General features: G+C 44.2%; 3 protein-coding genes across 18 annotated transcripts; 1 reads left to right on the top strand and 2 right to left on the bottom strand.

Moving 5' to 3' along the window:
- Nucleotides 1-493: 493 nt before the first annotated feature.
- On the top strand, nucleotides 494-5777 carry LOC109777962 (uncharacterized). 12 transcript variants are annotated; one of them, XR_012183009.1, is made up of 8 exons: nucleotides 539-868; nucleotides 4182-4255; nucleotides 4363-4423; nucleotides 4528-4578; nucleotides 4826-4881; nucleotides 5012-5151; nucleotides 5242-5315; nucleotides 5355-5777. XR_012183009.1 is itself a non-coding variant. In XM_040390705.3 (6 exons), the coding sequence occupies exons 1-6, from the start codon at nucleotides 746-748 to the stop codon at nucleotides 5049-5051; spliced, it is 405 nt and encodes a 134-aa protein (XP_040246639.1). In that variant the 5' UTR covers nucleotides 532-745; the 3' UTR covers nucleotides 5052-5777. The 12 variants fall into 12 exon arrangements, 3 of the variants coding, with proteins under 3 accessions (XP_040246639.1, XP_073354143.1, XP_040246638.1); XR_005757814.3 differs by adding an exon at nucleotides 1665-1841 and having other exon boundaries at nucleotides 526-868; nucleotides 4826-5151; nucleotides 5242-5777; XR_005757813.3 differs by adding an exon at nucleotides 1662-1841 and having other exon boundaries at nucleotides 4826-5151; nucleotides 5242-5777.
- A 3464-nt stretch (nucleotides 5778-9241) lies between these two features.
- On the bottom strand, nucleotides 9242-10315 carry LOC109777949 (uncharacterized). The gene has a single exon (XM_020336510.4). The coding sequence runs from the start codon at nucleotides 10118-10120 to the stop codon at nucleotides 9512-9514; it is 609 nt and encodes a 202-aa protein (XP_020192099.1). The 5' UTR covers nucleotides 10121-10315; the 3' UTR covers nucleotides 9242-9511.
- Nucleotides 10316-15515: 5200 nt separating this feature from the next.
- On the bottom strand, nucleotides 15516-18097 carry LOC109777963 (uncharacterized). Of its 5 annotated transcripts, none has more exons than XM_020336523.4 (7): nucleotides 17753-18074; nucleotides 17554-17632; nucleotides 17266-17463; nucleotides 16344-16415; nucleotides 16183-16258; nucleotides 16036-16100; nucleotides 15516-15967 (listed from the first exon to the last, which is right to left on the bottom strand). In XM_020336523.4, exons 3-7 carry the CDS (start codon nucleotides 17446-17448, stop codon nucleotides 15860-15862), a joined length of 504 nt encoding a protein of 167 aa, XP_020192112.1. In that variant the 5' UTR covers nucleotides 17449-17463; nucleotides 17554-17632; nucleotides 17753-18074; the 3' UTR covers nucleotides 15516-15859. The 5 variants fall into 5 exon arrangements, with proteins under 5 accessions (XP_020192112.1, XP_020192114.1, XP_020192113.1 ...); XM_020336525.4 differs by having other exon boundaries at nucleotides 17554-17625; nucleotides 17753-17889; XM_020336524.4 differs by lacking the exon at nucleotides 17554-17632 and having other exon boundaries at nucleotides 17753-18097.
- Between the last annotated feature and the right edge of the window lie 2328 nt (nucleotides 18098-20425).

Genomic DNA, 20425 nt, shown 5'->3' with positions numbered 1-20425 from the left:
GCGTATTCAAGAAAAAAAAATGATATGAAGGCCACATTGTGACGACTCTATGTTTGCGCACAGCCGCCGCGGCCTGCATATCAATATGGAGCATGCTCCATATTCCATTTGATAACTGCTGATATGGCAAATTGCTCGAGATGCTCTAAGCAATATATCCTGACTGGATGATAAATATAGAATGTGTGAAGCTAGCTGCACATGCATGCATGTATCTGTAGGCTGTAGCAACCACATACATCAAGAAGCTTCATCTAATGGTGCAAGGTAAGGTATATATATATAAGCAAACTCCATCAGGATCAGGTATATAATTCGAGAATTATACTAAGCCCTTGACCCAGTGACCCAGCAGCATGTAGAATGTGCCGCACTGCCGCTGCTGCTCGCCAGGATGCGAGTGCTTGTAGAAGAAGTTGCAGTCCATCGGAAAAGAAGTTGAGAAGGGGAAAAGAAAAGTGAAACGGCGGCCGCGTTTTTTTTTCGGTTTTGCTAATTTACGTACGGACGAAAACAATTCGCTTTCATCCGTTTTCTGTGCCGTGCGATCTGCGCGCCGAGATTCGTGTGTTTCTTTTTTTTTCGTCCGGTTTCTTCTGGTTTCTCTTATCGGCCCGTCTAGTTGACCCGTTAATTTCCACTCGCCCCCAATGTCGGTCGTCCTCCTCCTCCCAGAGAGATAGCGCCATGGTGATTGGGAGCTCCGCCTCGCCGCTCGATCCAATTGTTTGGTGGTGACTCGTCCATGCCTCGGGCTGTCCCGTTCCCTCCTCCTCCCTTCTGTGTCTGCCGCCGGTGTCTGCGGCATCTCTCGGCCCCGCACACACCCGTCCCCATTTTCCGTCGCCGCTTCTATTCGTCGGATCCGGTATTTACCCTCGTTTTTGTTTTGTTCTTTTGTTCTGTCAGTCAAATCTGTTGCTTGTATCGATCCCCCGCAGCTATATTTAGTGTAGATGTGTGAGGTTGCGCTGTTTATGGGATGTGCGTTAGCTGGGGTAGCCTGGGATGCGCATCGTTTGATCTGCTATGTGTCGTTGATTTGATCTGTATTTGCTTTGTTGTTCGAATTCGGCTGGTTGTCAATCATAGGCTGGCTTGTTTAGTTGTAGCAGTATGCTGTATTGAGCCAATTCGAACTTGCTGGATGTAATTTTTCCCGTGGTCACCAGTGTTAGAATCCCCTAGACTATTTTTCTAGCACTGGGGTTTTCAAATTTTTAGTGGTTATGAGGGTGTTTTCACTGTAATTCCTATTTCGGTTTTATAATGTAATCTCCCAGTTCATTTTCAGTGTACTTCCTATTCGTGGATTTGCAGTGATTAACAGTGTACTTTCTATTTTTTTGGATTTTCAGTGATTTTACTGTGTAGTTCATAGTGGATTTTCAGTGTATCTTCAGTGTTTTCTGCCAGATTCTGCTAGCTGACAGTGTATGCTCTAGTTTGTTTTGCTGTATCCTATAGTATGCTTTTTGTAGCTATATGTTCATTTTCACAGATAGCTTATGTTGTTGTATCCTTTAGTATTCATTTTGTGGCTATATAGCCACCCCCTGTTATGTACCTCGTTGGTTAGCAGTGTAAATTTTGATCATTGTAGTATGTTCTATGTACCACTACCATGTAATATGTTCACAGCTGATGCATTTTATTTACAGTAGCTACTCATTTGCTGAGCAATACCACAGTTGTTTACTGTGTTCTCATGGATAGCTAGACACCTATGGGTTGTTGGCTAGCTGTTCAATTCAAACATGGAGGGAAAAGCTTCAGGGGTGTTAGGCGTGAGCATTTTGGTGGCTCTCGCTCGCCTTTGTGCCTCTGAAATAAGTTGTCTGGTATGAGCTTTTGTCTACATGCCCAACCCTTGTTAATGTGTGTGTGAAGTGTGGCTTGCATCCAGCTGGCCGCTTGCTTGTGTGGATTGATGGGTGTTTGCAATGGGTTTTGAAACACTAGTACTAGTAATTAAGAAGCAGCCATTATCTATGTGGCCGCGGTGTGAGTGTGATCCTCTCCTCATACGAGTGTTTGGCATGTTGTATTTTGAACTAAGAAGCACTTGTGTGTGCCTGTATGCTTGTCATATATCCATTTGAAATAAGCAGGCAAGCAACTACTTGCCAAGTAACAACCATCCCTTTACATTCTATATTTTTGCAGGGTTGTCCATGTTTTTCAGTATTGTGTTGTTTCAGTTAGTGGTTCAGCTAGTGTTTGTTATGTTGTTAGGAGGTGGGAGTTTTTGAAATTCTCACTAACATTCATGGAGGAATTCCAGCAGTTTTACGTGTCAGTTCACTGTAAATCTAGTATATTACACTGTAATCCAACTTCAATTATACTGTAGAACTCACCTGTAATTCATCTGTCATTTGCACTATAATACTACTATTCTTACACTGTAAATCTAGTGTAAAGTGTCACTGGGAATTGCATTAGTTATACTGTATATTACACCATATTTACGGTGTAATTGTACTGTATATTACACTGTAAGACTCACCGCATTTCTACTGTATAATTCTACTAGAAATTACACGGCAAATCACATGCTCAATCTATTGGAATTATACTGTATCTTTTACACTGTAATTCTATTGCAAATTACACTGTAAATCTACTATAAACTACACCGTAAATCTGCTGAAATTACAGTGTAAACTACACTATTTACACTGTAGTTCTACTGTATTTTTTACACTGTAAGTCGACAGTGTAATTCAAATTGTAAAACTGTAAATATTGTGGTTTAATATAACTGCAGAATTTTGCACTCTAAATTACACTGTAAATCGACTCTGTTTTGACTGTAAATCTATTGTAAATTATACTGTTAATTTACTATATTTCTACTGTACATCTACTGTAATTTACATTGTATTGTGAGTCTACTCTAATTTCCAGTGCAATTCTGGAAAGTAATTGTACTGTTCAATGCAGTAATTTCTAGCAAGTAACAGTGCTAGTAAATAGCATTTCCTAGTCTTTTTACAATGTAATTTCTGTTATGTAGTTGTGTAATTTTTTTTTCAGATTTTCACTGTAAGTACTGATTTCTTCCTTTTGCCACGTAGAAACCTAGATTGTCCTGATTCATAATTCATGGAAACTTATGTTGTTGTATCCTTTAGTATTAATTTTGTGGCTTCTCATGGTTGCTTTTCACTGTAATTCTCAGTTGATTGCAATATAATTCCTTTTTGGATTTACAGTGTAATTCCTTTTGTATTTACAGTGTAATTCCTTTTGGATTTACAGTGTAATTGCCTTGGAATTTCAGTGATTTACTGTGTAGTTCATAGTGGATTTTTAGTGTAACTAAGTATATCTTCAGTGTAATTTTCTAGCGGATAGGTATACAGCATAATCCGTAGTTGTTTTTCACTGTAATTCTTAGTTGGTTGCAGTGTAAATCCTTTTGGTTTTGCAGTGTAATTCCTTTTTGGGGATTTACAGTGTAATTCCTTTTTGGATTTATAGTGTTTTTGTGAGTGGATTTACAGTGTATTTGTGAGTGGCTTTCCAGTGTAATTGCCTTGGATTTACAGTGTATTTGCAAGTGGATTTACACTATAATTGGTAGTTGATTTACAATGTTTTTTGCAAGTGGATTTTTCAGTGTAATTGAATTGGATTTACAGTGTATTTGCGAGTGGATTTGCAATGTAATTCATATTGGACTTTCAATGTATTTGTCACTGTATTTACAGTGTAATTATCAGTGTGTTCTAAAAAAAATCTTAGTGGGCTTGCAATGTTTTTCCTATTTATAGCCCATGCCCATGCCCTTTCCCTTTTTGTATCCTAGTTTTCGCATGCTTGAGTGTATAGATTCAGTAGATTCTCTCCCATTTCTCAGTGGAAATCCTTTTAAGTAGATTCTCCCCCATTCAGTAGATTTAGAACAAATAGTGGATGTGCATTGCAAGCATTGAAATCTTCTTAGATGGGTAGTGGGTTTATAATGGTTATGTAGTGAAATAAAAGAGATGTAGACTGTAAATGCTATCAATGCATATCTTCTTTATATTTTTGTTATGTCTTATCCCTTCTGCCATTTCATCTCAGACTTTTTGCCCTTTAATTTGTGTCTGTATATATTTAAGTTATAGTTTAAAGTATGGGTAGACTCATGAAGGCTTTTGGTAAGGACACTTATGCTGCTTGTGTTGAAGATTCTGATGATTCAGATGGGGATCCTTTTGTCCCCAATGATGTTGCTGAGGATGATCCTTTTCAAGCTTCGGAGGTTATATTTCTAATTTGATTTTTATTTCCTTTTTTTGTTTTCTTGTTGTTTGGTAGCTTATTTGTTCCGGTTTTTAGTTCATTCATTGTTTCATCTGTTAATTGCAGGAAGGTCAAATGGATGATCCTGATCTTGAGAAAGCTTTTGTATGAGTTCTATGTGTCTCATGTAAGTGTGATGTTATAGTCAATGCTTTCTGTACCAGTTTCATTTTTGTATCAGTTAATGCACGTTTGTAGTAAATGGATAATCCCACTTTTATATTTTTACAGAAAGTGAATTGCTTAAAACGGAGGATTACAAATGTTGGAGCTTGCAATGTGGTATTTTAATTTTTGTTGTTTGTATAACCATTTTTTGCATGCAACCTCTCTATGATAAATATAGAAATAAGTTGTAGATAACTCCTTTTGTAATCTTCCTCATATCCATTTTTTATGGAATGGCTATTTACAAGAACCTAGTTCCATCTAGTTCTAGTTGTTGTTGCTAGATGTCCTTTTCTTTTGTTTATTTTAGTGTAATTTATCATGATTCTTTCTTTTGTTTGTGTTTCTTGTTGTGTTGTAGAAGCGCAAGAGGTCTTCTGATTTTCCTGTAGCAAACACATTCACTAGATACTTTGGCAAGTTCTTATCCACTTTATCCAATTTAGGTTCTCGGGTTCAGCTATCAAGTAGGATAGGAGTAGAAGGTAGGGGTTTTTGGAACCTAAGATTTCAAGGAAACTGACTCTCTTTAATATTTGCATGCCGGAAAGCGACCATGGCTAGCAGCAGCCGCATCCCAGCCATGAGCCATCACCTTGGGCGAGATCTGTGTTGCCCAGCGTGCGGACTGGCTAGCGGCGGTGCTGGCCATTGGCACGGCAAACCCGCCCCACTGCGTGCCGCAGGGTAACTACCCTGACTACTACTTCCGCGTCACCAACAGCGACCACCTCACTAACCTCAAGCAAACCTTCGTCAAACTATGTGGGATGACAGGCATCGGCATGCGTTTCTTCCACCACACCGATGAACTGCTCGCCACGCACCCGGACTTGTCCCTCGACGCCACCATGGACGTTGTGGCAACCGCCGCCCCGGAGCTTGCCGCGTCGGCTGCGGTGAATGCAATCGCCGAGTGGGGCTGTACGGCGGGCGACATCACCCATCTCGTCGTCATCACCAACGCGGGATCGCATGCCCTGGGCACTGGCGTCCGCTTGGTCTTGCCCTCCGCCTCGGCGTCCTGCGCAACTGATGGTTTATTTTTGACTAGTACTTGATGGTTTATTTTTGACTGTAGTACCTGATGGTTTATAGTGTAGTTATTTCTTGATTTTGCTCTGTAATGCCCAGTGGAATTACACTGTATGCTAATTGGTTTTACATAGTAAATCTTAGCGGTTTTACATAGTAATTTACACAGTAGTTTACACTGTAATTTTAGTAAATTCTTACTGGATTTTACTGTATTTGTAAGCGGGGTTTTCAGTGCCTTTTTTGTCATTTTAGTGATTTCTGCAGTGTTAATCTTAGTGGCATTTGCAGTGTAAATTTACTGGATTTTAATCTGTATTTTCTTATTGGCATTTTTGTGGCATTGCAGAGCATTTTCTTAGTGGTATTGTTAGTGTAGTAGTCATTTGTAACTGCTTACTGTAGATGATATCTGTGTGTGCGTCAGAAGTTTCGGGTGTGGACCCGTTTGAAGTTCTGTGTTAGTGTTTCAAAAGTTCCAGGCGTGGATCCGTCTTGAAGCTCCGGGTGTTAGCCTGTTTATAAAAGCGAATTTGGGGTAAAGGGGACTCGGTGGACAGGGTACACGGGGAAAGGACAGGACACTTGTCCTCCTTTGGTTGGCTGAAAATATGACTGAAAATGAAATTGTTTTCAGCCGTATGTGAATTAGACAGTCCCTTTTTTTTTGAGACAAAGCGGCCGCGTTTATTCTTCATAGGGTCTTCGTTTCCATGCTAGTTGGGCCTTTACATGAGACCGAATGTGCACTTTTTTTTTTATGGGAGACCAAATGTGCACATGGTCTGGGCCCGAGTCAGGCTAGGCTCTGGGCCGTCGCCCTCTTTGGCTTGGCCCAGGGTCGGCCCTTATATTAACGGCGGTGACGGCTTGGTTGTTTGCTCATCTTTTTTCTCACTCGCTAAAAAAAATCTCTTTTTTCTCACTGCATTCCTTGGATAGGAACGAATAAACTGGCTGCTCATTTCAATATCCAGGATTCGGACGACAAGTACTCCAAGTCTCCAACAACTGGATGCCGTACTTATCTTGACCAGATGCACATGCAAGGCTGGGTGTGATATGGAGCCAACAAAGAATGTGTTTTCCTCGTGTCTTTGTCTCCCAGTGTCAACTAAAAGCCAAGAATAATGGAGTGCACGTATCGTGGTAACGGTGTACATGCCAATCTAGTACTCCAAACCTAGGACCAAGTACGTGCGTGCATATTGACAATTTTTGGCACCAACTTTTCTTAAGCAGCAATGCTGCCCGTACAAGCGCTTATCACAAGAACGGATCAAATGACAAAGATCCCAATCAACCGGCTGCCGAAAGAGTTGAAAGACGAAGGAACGGAAATTTAATATTGGTAACACGTCTCTGTATTATAAGGAGGTCAAATTCTTGAGCTGAGAAACAAGTTACCTCTCTGGCTAGCTAGTGGTATGTTTATGAAAGATTCCCGGTGACGACTGTAAGCTGCAACTTGGAAGTTTATTAAAAGGAGGAAACTGTAGCGCTAAGACAGGAAAGTCTCTTGTTTCAAAAAAAAAAAAAAAGACATGAAAGTCTAGCTGCCGGCCGCCAGCCAGTTGTTTAGACAAAGAGACATGCTTACACCCGGATCTAGTCATCGTTATGTGTTGTTTTTTGTGAGGAACGTTATAAACATTTCAAATATGTTTTCATACTATACAAGTTAACAACCACCAGCTACCATTTGCACCAATGAACTTGATTGAGTATTGTGTATGAGTGAAACTGTGTGTAAATTGTCAAACTTTTATATATGTCTTACCTAAAATAACATGTTCGATGGATATAAAAATGCCTTTTAGATCTTATCGTTGATGCAGGAATACCAGTCTGTTAGCATTTATCATAATATGTTGAAAAGTGGTACTCCCTCTGTAAACTAATATAAGAGCATTTAGATCACTACTTTAGTATTCTAAACGCTTTTATATTAGTTTACGGAGGGAGTACAAGTCTAATTGATAAATAACTAGGTAAAGTCAATCAAAATTTTATATGATTATTTGCAAAACAGTAGTTGAGCTTTGCAATGGGGGGAGATAGAGGAAGGGTGGTAGCAAAAAAATGACATATTCAAGCATTGTCAAGGATGATTGTAAAGTATATCAAGTCTACTCTCAAATGAAACAAATGATGTGATCTACCTTGTGAGATAATATTCTTGGAGGTGATGGTTGCATAAGCAGTTTCAAATAACATCTATAAATTGGTGTGCTTTCCCTGAAAATAATTTGGTGTACTTGTTCGTGTACGAAGTGTTGGTGGAATCCTACTCCAACACGACCATCTAGAGACTACCAAAGCCTTCCTTGATGGGTTACACTTAGGTTCGAGGCAGAATACACAAGACAATAGAAGGAAAGAAGAGTTGAAGTCAGTTCAGATTGCCAAGAGAACCGAATTTCGAACCAACATGGCTTTCTCGTGCAATGCCAAATAAAGAAAACAAGTACGTTTGAAAAAATAATTCCCTGCTCTTTAGGATGGATGTGATTTCTTTCTCAGATTGGCTTGAGGAAGTCGGCAACTATAAATGACAGATTCCAAAATAGTGCCCTTGTATTTTTATTTGAAGGGAGGGGACGTGTCCATTTTCTTTCATCAAGCACACAACTGAGGTGTGGATAAGCTTATAACATCCTACCATGGCAACTTCTAACCCAAATAACATAACACTAGAACTACCAGGCCTCTTAGAAAGGGAGCCTTGTGGTGCATTGGGGCTCGGGCACCGCTTGCGCCCAGCCGTAAGTGGGTGTTGTTCCAGTTGTGTAGGTCTATTTGGCCTATTTGCAGGTAGGTGTGACGTATGTACGGACCTTTGCGCTTCACGTGTCGGTGCTGGTAGAAGTGCGTTGTTGAGACGTGGTGATTCGCCTCTTTGCATGGCCAACACGTGTGTGAAAGGGGACGGTGCTGACCTCTATTGATTTTTGTTGCCGCTTTGGGTGAGTGGGGTTGGCATGTTGTTGCCTTGCCGAACGGAAGGGCTCCTTACTTCACCGGCCTTTTTCTTTACCACATGATATCGTCAATGCCTCTATCTGCAATGAAAAGAGAGAAACAGAGACACCAATTGAAAATGGTCCAATGAACAAAGAGCGGCGCGGCATCTTCTAGTCAAGTCATATATACTGCAATTTTGGTGATGCTTTCACTAATTTAAACATTAGGAACACACTTAAAGCAAATAATGGACTTCGATGTTGAACTTAGGAAATCATCTACATGGATGTATCATCATCATATCAAATACACTTACTTTTTAGAGCAACAAAGAGAATATCATTCACAATGGAGCTAGGAAACTTGCCGGTTATGGGGATATTTTATTGTCATAACAGTCATTGCCAGTCAATTCTCAAATGTTGATACAACTATTAAGCCCCCCTAGAAATGGATCCGGATGTGTAGGACTTTTGTGCCTACCTATGTGTGGCGTGTGTATGGCTTTTTGCGTCCCACATGTCACATGTCAGTGGCCGTCCCACATGTCACATGTCAGTGGTCGTGGCGCATGTGTGGCTCTTTGTGTCTCATGTGTTAGTACTGGTAGGAGTGCGCTGCTAGGACCTAGTGAGTTGCCTCTGTGTATGGCTGACATATTTGTGAAAGGGGTGACGTTGGTCCTTAATATGGATTAGACGGAATATTATATTTTTGGAGATGATTTTGCTAATTTCAACACAAGGAACACACTTAAATCAAACGATGTACTGCAATGTTGCATTAAAGAAACGATGCACTGCGATTGTTGAACTTAAGAGACCATCTACATGGATGATTCAGTATCATACCAAGGGTACTCAAATTCACAATGAAGCTAGGAAGCTAGCCAGTTGCAGTGATTTTTATTTATTTACACCATGGTTCAGCACAGTTTCCCTCCATCTCTTAAGCATGCTGGAAGATTCAAAGAAGCCGGACACCATGTCCACCTAGCTCCTGGCCGGTACTGCAACCGATTGATGTACGGGAAAGCTAGCGGTTTGAATTACTGCCGGCGGAAGAGGTGCTCCTCGCCGGTTTCCTGGTCGACGTGCCGGATCCAGCGGCTCGACACTCTCGGGCTGCGCCGGGCCTGTATGCTCGGCCCCTTGCCCACGCCGACGTGCAGGACCTCGACGCCCTTGTCGACCGGCAGGTACACGGACCGCACGATCCTCGTTCCTGCCGCCATGGACGCTTCGAGCGCCTTCGTGCCACGCCGCCTTCCGTCGCCGTGGCGCACCACCACCATCCCTCTCGCCCCGGGCCTGGCCGCCGCTAGCACGGCAGTGGCGTCCCGCCTCCGCGCGTCGACCACCAGGAAGTCCACGCCATCCAGCCCCGCCATGACCCGGTCCGCGTCCGCCAGCACGCGCGCGTAGCGGCCACCCGTGCGCTGGGCGGCGGCGGCGAGGGCGAGGCTCGTGGTAGCCGAGTCGGTGGCCGAGACCTCCGGCGCCTCGACGACAAGCTGCGCGTTCCATCCCCCGACCATGGCGGAGACGAGCTCGGCCACGCCCGCCGACCCCGCGGGGCTGTGCTCGGATTCTGACAGGGCGCTGACGCCGGCGATGAAGGCCTGGGACGCGGTCTCCGGGCACCACACCAGCTTCATCTCGGCCTCTCTTTCTCTCACTCTCTTGGTAGAAAAGAATACTTTGGGTTTGGGAGAAAGCGAACTATAGCTAGCTAGGGAAGAAAGGGTTGGTGCACGGCAGACGGTGCACTGCAGATAGTATATATGTACTCCGATAAGCTCATAAGCGTTGACAACGGCAGATCGGTCGGGGGGCAGGGCTGGGTGCGGTGGATTGAAAAGCACATCACACGTTTTGGGCTGGGTGTGGTGGAAACGTGGAGAGACCGACTATTTCCGCCGCTTTGTCTCCATCGCATCCTACCGGGGATTCGGGTCACCAATTTCCACATGTTTCTCTACGGCCATATCAATTAGTAATTGATGGATGTTAGGGTACCCTTTGGTCCTAGTAGCTAGGACAAAAATTCTTGGAGCTAAATATTTCCGTAACTCTTCTATTTGCAAACCTAGCTCTCATAGTCAGCTTTTTGGACAACTGTTATAAAAGTTCTACCTAGTCAGCTTCAAATTGCTAAACAGCTAAAGGCAACTCTTACATATGGACTAGTACTTGGTGTAAAGATTGGGAGAATATTTATGATCATCTTAAGCCTAATTTAGAGGGGCCCTGTCCTAGTATCATTAGTGATCTTTGGAAGTCCAAATCCAAACTTTCGGATAAAGACAAAAATGATTGCTTATTTGATGATTCTGTTAAGAATGAAAGTTTGAATATTCCAGTTATCAATGCTAATCTTGAAGATACCATTTGTTGGACTCACACTCCTAATGCTGATTGTACAACAAAAAATGCATACAAAACTTCTGTGCAGCAAATCAGAGATAGCTCTTTGGGAAGACGATCACTTACTTCGGATCAAGAATTTTCTGTCCTAAATTGGGTTTGGAAAAGCAAAACCATGAACCCTAGGTTCTTTTTTTTTTTTTGCTGGGAGGCTTATTAGTAGAGTTGTTGCAACGGTATTGAGAGCTTCTAGGCATTCTGAAATAAAGATGTAGATGTGGTCAAATAGAATCGGATTTGCACCTTTTCTTTCAATGCAGTTTCTCTAGATAAATTTGGCTTAAATTTGGCCTCAAAACTGATATGCTGGACTCCAATTTATATCTTGCTGATATCATTGAAATGATTATGTCCTCTCAACAAGAGCTAAAACTCGATAATGTTTTCACAATTCTTTAGAACATATGGAAAGTCAGAAATAATCTCCTTTTCAATAGAAGAAAATGGAGTCCTATGCAGGTTCTGCAGGCTTAAAATGCAATGCTTAATGCATGTTTAATGGAGAAGGCTCTAACCTGCTCCCAAGTACAAATGTGCATATACAACCTGTAGCATACAACCCAATAGTGACGACTGACGACTCATGAAACTTCCCTAGGAATTTCTCTAAGGAATGAGCTTAGTGGAAATTTAATATTCATTCAAGCAGCAATTGCAAATGTTCAATCTGTGTTGCAGGCGAAAGCATTGGGTCTACTTGTTGCAGCAACAATTGTCAAGGTTGAAGCCGCTGAAGCCAAGGATCTCCTTAAGCATCCAGGTCAATGGAGGATCAGACCTGTCCTAGCTGAATTGTTCAATCTCACTTCATGTCTCGATCAATCCAGGATAACGCATTCCCAAACTGAAGAATCGCGTAGCTCATACTTTAGCAAAAAAGGCATTCTTCAGTAGATCCTCCTCTAACTACAACTTCTTATATACTCCCTCCGTCCGGAAATATTTGTCGGAGAGATGGATGTATCTAGACGTATTTTTATTCTAGATGCATCCATTTTCATCCATTCCTACGACAAGTATTTCCGGACGGAGGGAGTAGCAAAGGTTCAAGGACGCGGAGTTTCTGCACCCGAGCTCAAATGAGCTCGGGTGAACAGTGAAATCAAAACTAAATCAAAAAAAATTCAAAAAAATCCATTTTTTGGGAGAAACATTGACAAAAGTTCTAAGTGCTTGCAAAAATTCGTCATGAAATCACATTCCTAGAAGGCATGGCAAAAAAAACAAAAACAGTACTCTGAAAAAGCTACTTTCAAAAGCATTTTGAAGCACTGAATTTGTTTTTTTTGCCACGCCTTACAGGAATGTGATTTCATGATGAATTTTTGCAGGCACTTAGAACTTTTGTCAATGTTTCTCTCAAAAAAAAATTGAAATTTTTTGAATTTTTTTAATTTTTTTTCGATTTTACTGTTCACCGAACTCATTTGAGCTCAAATGAGCTCGGGAGCAGAAAGGCACTTTCGAAGGTTCAAACTGTAATTCCAAAATGACTTTCAAAGCCATCTCTTTCCCTATGGGGAAGATTCTCTCTGTGTAGTGTCTTGGTTGCCAAATACTCCCTCCATGGAATTCATTTCTGAGAGGACTCCCTCTCCCGACTCCGCCTCATGCCGCCTCTCCGCTCCTCGCCCCCACCCCTCCGTCCTCCTTCCCACGCCGCCGCCGGACGGCGCCCCGGATCTGGCCGGGTGGTCTCGGCGGCTGCGGGCCTTCCTTTCCCCCGCGTGCGGCGTCCTTCCCGGGGCAGGGCTTGGCGGCGGGAGCAGCTCGAGTGGCGGCGGTCCGGCGTCCTGGTGGCGCTGGGTGGCCGGCGGCGCGACCCCGGCCCAGATCTGGGCCCTTAGGTCCCCATCTGGGTCCTAGCGGGTCGGCGCCGGCGTGGCTTCGCTGCCTCCAGCATAGTGAAGTGGAGGGGCGGCTCGGACAGGGAGCAGCGACGCCGACGGCACACCTTCTGCAGCGCGACGGTGGAGCTTTACGGGCATTTGAGGGCCTGGCCGGGCCTGTGGGTCCACGGGCCTGGTATGCTCCTGCTGTTGCGTCCGGTCGGATCCCGTTGGTGATGGTGGAGGTTGGGCCCTCCCGCGTGCTGACGGTGCTGCTGCTCCGAGTCTCGGCTTCTCTTCTTCGCTGTGCAGGTCCCACTTCGCGGTGCCGTGGTGAGATAGGTGGGAGACTCAAGACCGCATTGGCGCAGGGTGATGGACGGTTTGGTGGCGTGCTCCGGAGCGCCCGGGGTGATGGTTGGGATCGGGAGAAATCCCTGTCGGCCTGGCCGACTCCGACGCGGTGGCGCCTGAGGGTGTCGCCGGACCTTCCTGGAGGGCGTTGGGTGTCACCATTCCTTTCTCCTTGTCGTGTACCGAGGGAAACCCTTGCAGCAGCGTCGTCATCGTCGCGTTCTTTCTTGGAGGTGTTGTGTGGTACCGGCGCTTCGGAGTCGGAGCTTGGTGGAAGATCCCCGGTGGGCGCAGCGGTCGCGATGATTCTTCGTTTTTGCTGATCCGTCGTTGTCGGCATTTGTTTCTTTTATATTTTCTCTTCCATTTTTTTGGGCGTGCTTGTGCTGCTTCCGCCCCAGCACCTATCGTGGGATGTATCGGTGATGGTTGCTTTGTCATACAAAGCGGGGGAAACCCTATTTCGAGAATACTTCCTCCATCCCATAATATAAGAACGTTTTTTACACTGGTGTAGTGTCAAAAACATTCTTATATTATGAGACAGAGAGGGTAATAAAGTTTAGCCCTTTGGGTGGGCTTTTGTAAATAAATAAAAAACTTGATGCCGTTTATTTCAGTACTTCAACAACTGCATGCCGTACTTATCTTGACCAGATGGCTAAGGTGTAATATGGAGCAACCTAAGAACGTGTGTTTCTCATGTCTTTGTCTTTCAAGGTCAACTAAGAGCAGCTAGCTAGTGTGTCTGTATTCAATTAGCTCTAGAATATGCAGTGCACTTATCAATATAATGCTGTCCCTAATCATGACTAGTTGTTATTCGTTTCGATCAATTTCCCCCCCAGCCGACAATGCCTCAGCTTCTCAAAATCTAGGAAGCTCTGAAAAAAAGTCTACCGCCGCACCAAAACTAGGACCAAGCATGTACGTATTGACTTTCCATACAATTTTCGCACCAACTTTTGTTAAGCAGCAATGCTGTCAGTATACAAGCGATAGCCAGAGTCACCCGCGACGCCGTAGCTGCGTGGCACGCAGAACGGCAGAAGCTGCAGCCTTCCGCCATCATGATCCTCATTTCCTCAAGGTTTTTCACTGGGAGCCACCTACGCTCGCTCTCCACGCAGCGGTGCGCCTCGTACTCTCGTCGCCAGTAGTTATCGACGTGGTACTTGTAGCTGTTTTCCCGCGTTTCCGTGCTAAGAATGCCATCGCGAGACATGGACTCAGTGAGGACGGCCCACGCCTTCTCCAGCAGCGGGTTCGTGAGCCGCCTCGTCCTCAGGCCGCGGTGGCCGTCCGGCACCCAGGCATTCAGCTCGGCGTGGCAGCTGATCGTTTTAGCATCTGTCGATGTGGTAGGGGTAGGGGCTGAGCTTCACGAACGGGCGTAGCTCTAGTTTCTCAAGCATGTACGTATATGTGGTGCGGGCGGCCGGGCCGTCGTCCCAGCAGGCGGAGGCGCGTGGTCCTGAGCGCGCGCCGCCAGGGCCTGCAGACGGCGGAGCAGAGGACGTTGTCGAGGGGCCCGACGCGCCGGGCGCCTCCGTCGGCAGGTCGGCGAAACCCACGACGGCTGGCGGCGCCATGTACAGTAGGCGCTTAGGATGAGCGGTCGATGCCGATGCCAGTGCCACCAAGTCTGCCGAGGTTGTCGATAAGATGTTGTGTGCTTCAGTGGGTTTGCGGGTGTTAAAATGGGGGATCGGATGATTGATTTGTCTTGGCCCCAGCGGAACCTCAACTCGTGCAAGGACTTGAACTCGACCAATCAGCTACCGATCTTACCCTCCGAAGCAAATTTTGAAAGAGTATGTAGAATCGGTGAACAGCTGATCGTTTCATCCTTTTTTTTATTTACAAAATGAGGGTTTTCCCGGCCTCTGCATCCATCGAGGGTCACAGCTCCGCCTTGCTCGACTTCACGTCCCGCCCCCACCACCGCCAGCCGCACAACAGCAGGAAGCTCGCCAACAAACTACTCCTCTGTCCCATAATATAAGAACGTTTTTGACACTACACTAGTGTAAAAAACGTTCTTATATTATGGGACGGAGGGAGTAAAAGACAACTATAGTTCGCTATCAACTAAAAGATGACTTATTACAATAACTATAGTTCGCATATCCACGTCTTAAAAGGTAAGAGGAGTTCGAGTTCATTGTGATTTGCTGTGTTGGCTAAAACTTCGATGTGTTGCGGGAAAGAATAGAACATTAATTTCTGCCTAATAGCACACTCCACTATATAGAATTAGCACACCTAACTTACATATCCATGTTAAGCTCTTCTTCTAAAGCATAATGTGTATAGGGCAAAAAGCGAGGATATTGCATCAAAATATACTCGTGATCCCCTTAATAAAACTGAGGCCTCTGAGGTTGGCGGCAATTATAGTGAAAATCAAATAACAGAGATACCTAAGACATATAGCACAACATACTGAAGAAATTAATCAAGAATTTTTAGAAACATTGCCAATTCAATGAAGGCACGGCTCAAACAAGACCAGCAAAGTTCATTTCTGTGAGCAACAAATACCTCAATGTAGGGTTCCACACGTCAGGCACTGAAATGGTAGATGGCGCACAACCTCTGAAGATGCAGACGTGTAAAACATGCCAGATGAACATGAAGTAGTTCATAGTCGCGCACAAAAAATTCAGATCATCATGCCTACACTCAGTAAGCCTCCGCTGAGCTTTCATAACCATTCAAAATGTTTCAAACACGTTAAGAGTAGTGACTTTCTCTACGATTGACTTGACAGTTCACAAGTATCCATCAGTGTGTTGCGGATAAAGGAGTTGTGGAAGCGTTAGCCTCTCCTGTTTTAGATCTGATATAGCCTAAACTTCTCAGCTTCTCTACAAGTTTCCTCTCTGCAGCAGCCTGAAAACAGTGCTCCCATCAGATACAGAAACTTGGCAATTCTAACACAAAGATGTTCCGGTTAGTACCTCAAGCATGGGGCTGTCCTTCGGAATGTTACATGCTAAAATTATATTCAGACCTGTCTTCAGCACTGAAACATGAGGTGACGTGAGCTTGGTGTTTTTCATACCAATATGATGAAGGTGGGTCAATTGCAGCAGAAATTGAAGTACCTAAGCGGCGGGCCATGCTTGATCCAGTGTTATCAGATGTTCCTCCAAGTACAGATGTGACACTCACTCCATCACCCTGCAACGGCCATGATGGTATAATGATCAGTCTCAATAGAAATAAAAATACACCAGTTCTTAAGGTAATATTGATTGCGTGTTACCAGCCGAGTGGTTGCAGCAGCATATAAATGGCCAAACTTTGCCGAGTTGTTGCATCCTATCCATGCATAGATCTGCATGGAAAAAAAAAAGAGGGGCTAAAAAAAGATAACACATGAATGTTTGACAAAGAGCAGAATGGAGATCATACCACATTGTGGATAAATATGTATATGATTCAAAGAAAAATAATCATCCGAAATATGGCTAACCATATTCCCAGTTTGTGTAGAAATGAATCAAGCTTAACTCACACGGGGACAGTGGCGATTCTACTCAACAGGCTTGAACAGGCTCAAGCCTGCCCTCAAAAATCATCAAAAAAAATACTACCAAGCGCACTAGTTAGGCCTAGCCTAGAAAATAGCAACTTCCAGCCATCTTATTGCATCACGCTGCAGTACCTCCAGCAAAAATTAGCGTATTTGAAATTGAGCCTACCCTCCATTTGCGTCCTAGATTCGCCACTGCACGGGGATGATAACAAACGCATACACTTGCATACTTCATGTAATCATGTTACAACAAATGCTCAAGGCAAGTTTAGCTTCATGTTAAAAATTTACTTATTTTACTAACTGAAACTGAACATGGACAACTGCTAGAACATCTTCTTTTGGCAGCTTTACAAATGATAAGATTTTTCTCCATGACATCAACTAACTGAATGGCACATCTAGTAGAACATCTCTTCCACTGCTTATGAAATGTTTTGTTTTTCTTCGCCACCTCGATAGACTGTCTGAAAACTACATCCCAAGAAACACAGCCTTACACACAGCTCTAAAACTGTAGACGAGAGTCACCAACCAAACATTGTCCACATTTCAGAACTTACGCGACTTCAGTTTGCTTGGAAGCCCCAACAAACCTTGTGATTTGTGAGTATTTTGGCAATAAGTTACAAGTGAAACTTGTGGTTACCTGCTTAGAGAACCTTATGATCTGGAAATGGAGCGTGACGTCGTGCAGGTCCTCACTGAAACAAGTGACCTGCGCCCCACCTTCAGAAGACAGATCACCTGAAGAACCGATTTGGCTGGCCATCGGGGCCTGTGAAGCCACCGCCAAAGCTGACAAGCTTGTTGTGAGCTCCTCTGAAGACATGATGCCGGGGCCGATCTAGATGCACACAGAACAGTTGTTGAGGTAAATTAATTTGCGAGCCCCACTTGGCTTCCAGGTAAACTTATGGGATTGTGTTCAGTTTACACTGGTATTTGACCAGGCACTAATGAAACGACCCAATACAAGCAGATGCTTTGGTGACTCGAGTCAGAGGATCTGCGCCCTTGCAATTTAGTTCAAAAGAAAGCATCAAGCTATAAAGTCCACCAAATTTCTAAGATACCAACAATTGCATATACAGTTCATCAACAAGAAATCAACTAGAAAGACTGGGGCACCAAACCTGGAGCCGCGGTAGCAGTGGCGAAACAGTGTTCAATGCGGAGACAGTGGCCTCGTCGCGAAAAGGTGGTGGTCCTGATTTCTTGCCGGCGGCGGCTAGCAGGAAGTCCTCAGGATGAGAGGTGGCTGGGGAGCGGACAGGCTCTGGCGACGGAGGTGTATTGGGGGGGGGGGGGGGGGGGGGGGGGGGGGGCGGTGCGCTGGCAGAGACGAGGTACCGCGCCGGTGCCAGCAGCTGGCCGGCGGCGCTGGGGACAACCCTAATCGCCAGAAGAAGGAAGAGGGGAAAGGCTCGCGTCCGAAGCCAGCGCTGTCTCGGTGCTAGGCGGCGGTCGAGCGGCGCCAGCCTCCCGGTCCGATTGCGTTGTTTCCCAGCCGTCGGATCAGTCCCTCACATCATCTTTTTTGCCCAAAAATTAAACTCATTAAGCTACGCATGAAGGATGGCAACCAACTATGCCACGTGACGCAAACTAGTTGGCCACAGCGAGAAATTTTTTATAATTTTTTAGATGAAGCTAAGGATTATCTTTTAAATGTATTTTTTCTTCTTTTTAGATGGAGGTGAGGACCTCTGGTATTTTTTAAATGAAGGATTATGCAAAGTGGCGCTCACGGTTAGACTGCGGTGGTATTTTTTTTTTCTTTTTGTAGATGAATATGAGGATTTTTTCTCTGAGATATTCTTTTAGACGGAAACGAGGACTCTATGTATTTTTTTTAAATAAAAAACGTACACACAACTTCCTCTTAAGCGGCGTCACAGGATGGCGCCCCAACCACTAGTTCACACACAAAGCGTGCAGGGAGAGAGCAAGCAGCGGGCGCGGCGACTGCCCTCGAAGCACGCCGGCTTGCCGCCCTTGTAGCACCCATTCTCGCCGTTTTCAGCATAACCTCATGGTAGCATTTAAGTCGTCGCCCTTGAACGCGGCTGCCAATGATTGCAGCACAATCATCGATGGTTTGCAGCTCTTGCCCCCACAGATATGGCTTGTGTCACTTATGGGTGGCAGTCCCGAGTCCCGACGCAACTTCAGCCCAGTTCCAGCTTGGTCGTCGGAAGGGTGCAGCAATTTTTTGCCGTTGTCGAGGGTCATGGTTGATTCCAGCACGCGGTGTCGTTGTCGCCAACGCCGGCCGGTTGCAACAAATGGTGTCCACCATCTCAACAACGGCGAGTGCAGGTTGTAGCACAGCGGCATTTAGGCACGTCTTCTCTAGCCTCGACAGGCGTCGGTCACAACTTCACCCAGCGCCGGTTGATACGTCTCCAGCGTATATATAATTTTTCATTGTTCCATGTAATTATATTATCCGTTTTGTATGTTTTATATGCGGAAATCCAATTTGGCTTCCGGGAGCACGTGCTCCTGCACACAAAAAATGATTATTAAAATGTTAGAAAAATCCAACAAAAAATTTATGTACTCATAGTCAATCCAAATGCTACATGCAAAGTTTTAGGCAAAAAGGTTAAACATTTTGGCCTGTGAAAAAAAAATTGAACACCAAATATTTTTCTTACTACGAAACACTACTGTTTTGTTTGGCATGAAAATTGTAAAGCATGGTTGCGACACTAACACGAACATCCACAATTTTTTTGAATTTTTTAAAATATTTTACCACTTTATTTGAGGTACTGTTCATCTGGAGAAAATGCTCCCGGGAGTCAAAACACAATCCCAACTTTATATGTCATATATTATTTATATGGACTAACCTATTAATTTAGTGCCAAGTGTTAGTTCCTGTTTTTGCATGTTTTTTATTTCGTAAAAAAATCATACCTACCGAAGTTCAAACACAATGAAACTTTACGACGACTTTTTCTGAAACATAAGAGACACTGGAAGCTTCAGGGAAGGACGAGAAGACCCACGTGGGCCCCACAAGCCAGTCCGATGCACCCCCTGACATGTGGGCTCCGCATAGCTTCGTTTGCCCTAGTTTTGGCCTATAAGTTCTCATACATTATGAAACCCTCAAAGTGAGATGTGAAACAATTCTTCCGCCTCTCCAAACCTTTGTTTCGAAGCGATCCCATATAGCGTTGTTTCGATACTCTGCCGGAGGGGAAAACCATTGAGGATGCACTCCTCATCAACCTTGTTGCCTTCATAATGATGTGTGAGTAGTTTCTTCAGGACCTACGGGGCATAGTAGTAGCTAGATGGCTCCCTCTCTCTCTTTTGAACTTCAATACAATGATCTAATCTGAGATCAATCCATTGTAATCTTTTACGGTGTGTTTGTTGGGATATGATGAATTGTGAGTTTGTGATCAGAGTTATCCATTGAATTATTTGAGTCTCTTGAGATCTATTTGCTGCGTAATTTTATATATTTGTATTTCTTTATGATGTATCTGTCTACTTTGGCCAAGTTAGATAGATTTATCTTCAGCGGGAGAGGTGCTTTGTGGAAGGTTCAATCTTGCGGTGATCTTTCTTTGTGACAGAAGAGCTAAAGGCACGTATTGTATTGTTGCTATTAAGAATAAAACGACGGGGTTCGGTCATGTTGATTGGTCTTACTTAGTATCCATTATGTCATCTTGCTTAATGTATTACTTTATTTGTCATCAACTTATTACTTTGAGATGCATCCTGGATAGCGGTCTTGGGGTGGAGTAATAGTAGCAGATGCAGTTGAATTAATGGTCTGCTTG

This window comes from Aegilops tauschii, chromosome 5, assembly GCF_002575655.3.
Source record: "Aegilops tauschii subsp. strangulata cultivar AL8/78 chromosome 5, Aet v6.0, whole genome shotgun sequence".
NCBI classification, from domain to species: Eukaryota; Viridiplantae; Streptophyta; class Magnoliopsida; order Poales; family Poaceae; genus Aegilops; species Aegilops tauschii.
The sequence above is the reverse complement of the archived record's forward strand: the minus strand, read 5'-3'. Positions and strand labels throughout refer to the sequence as shown.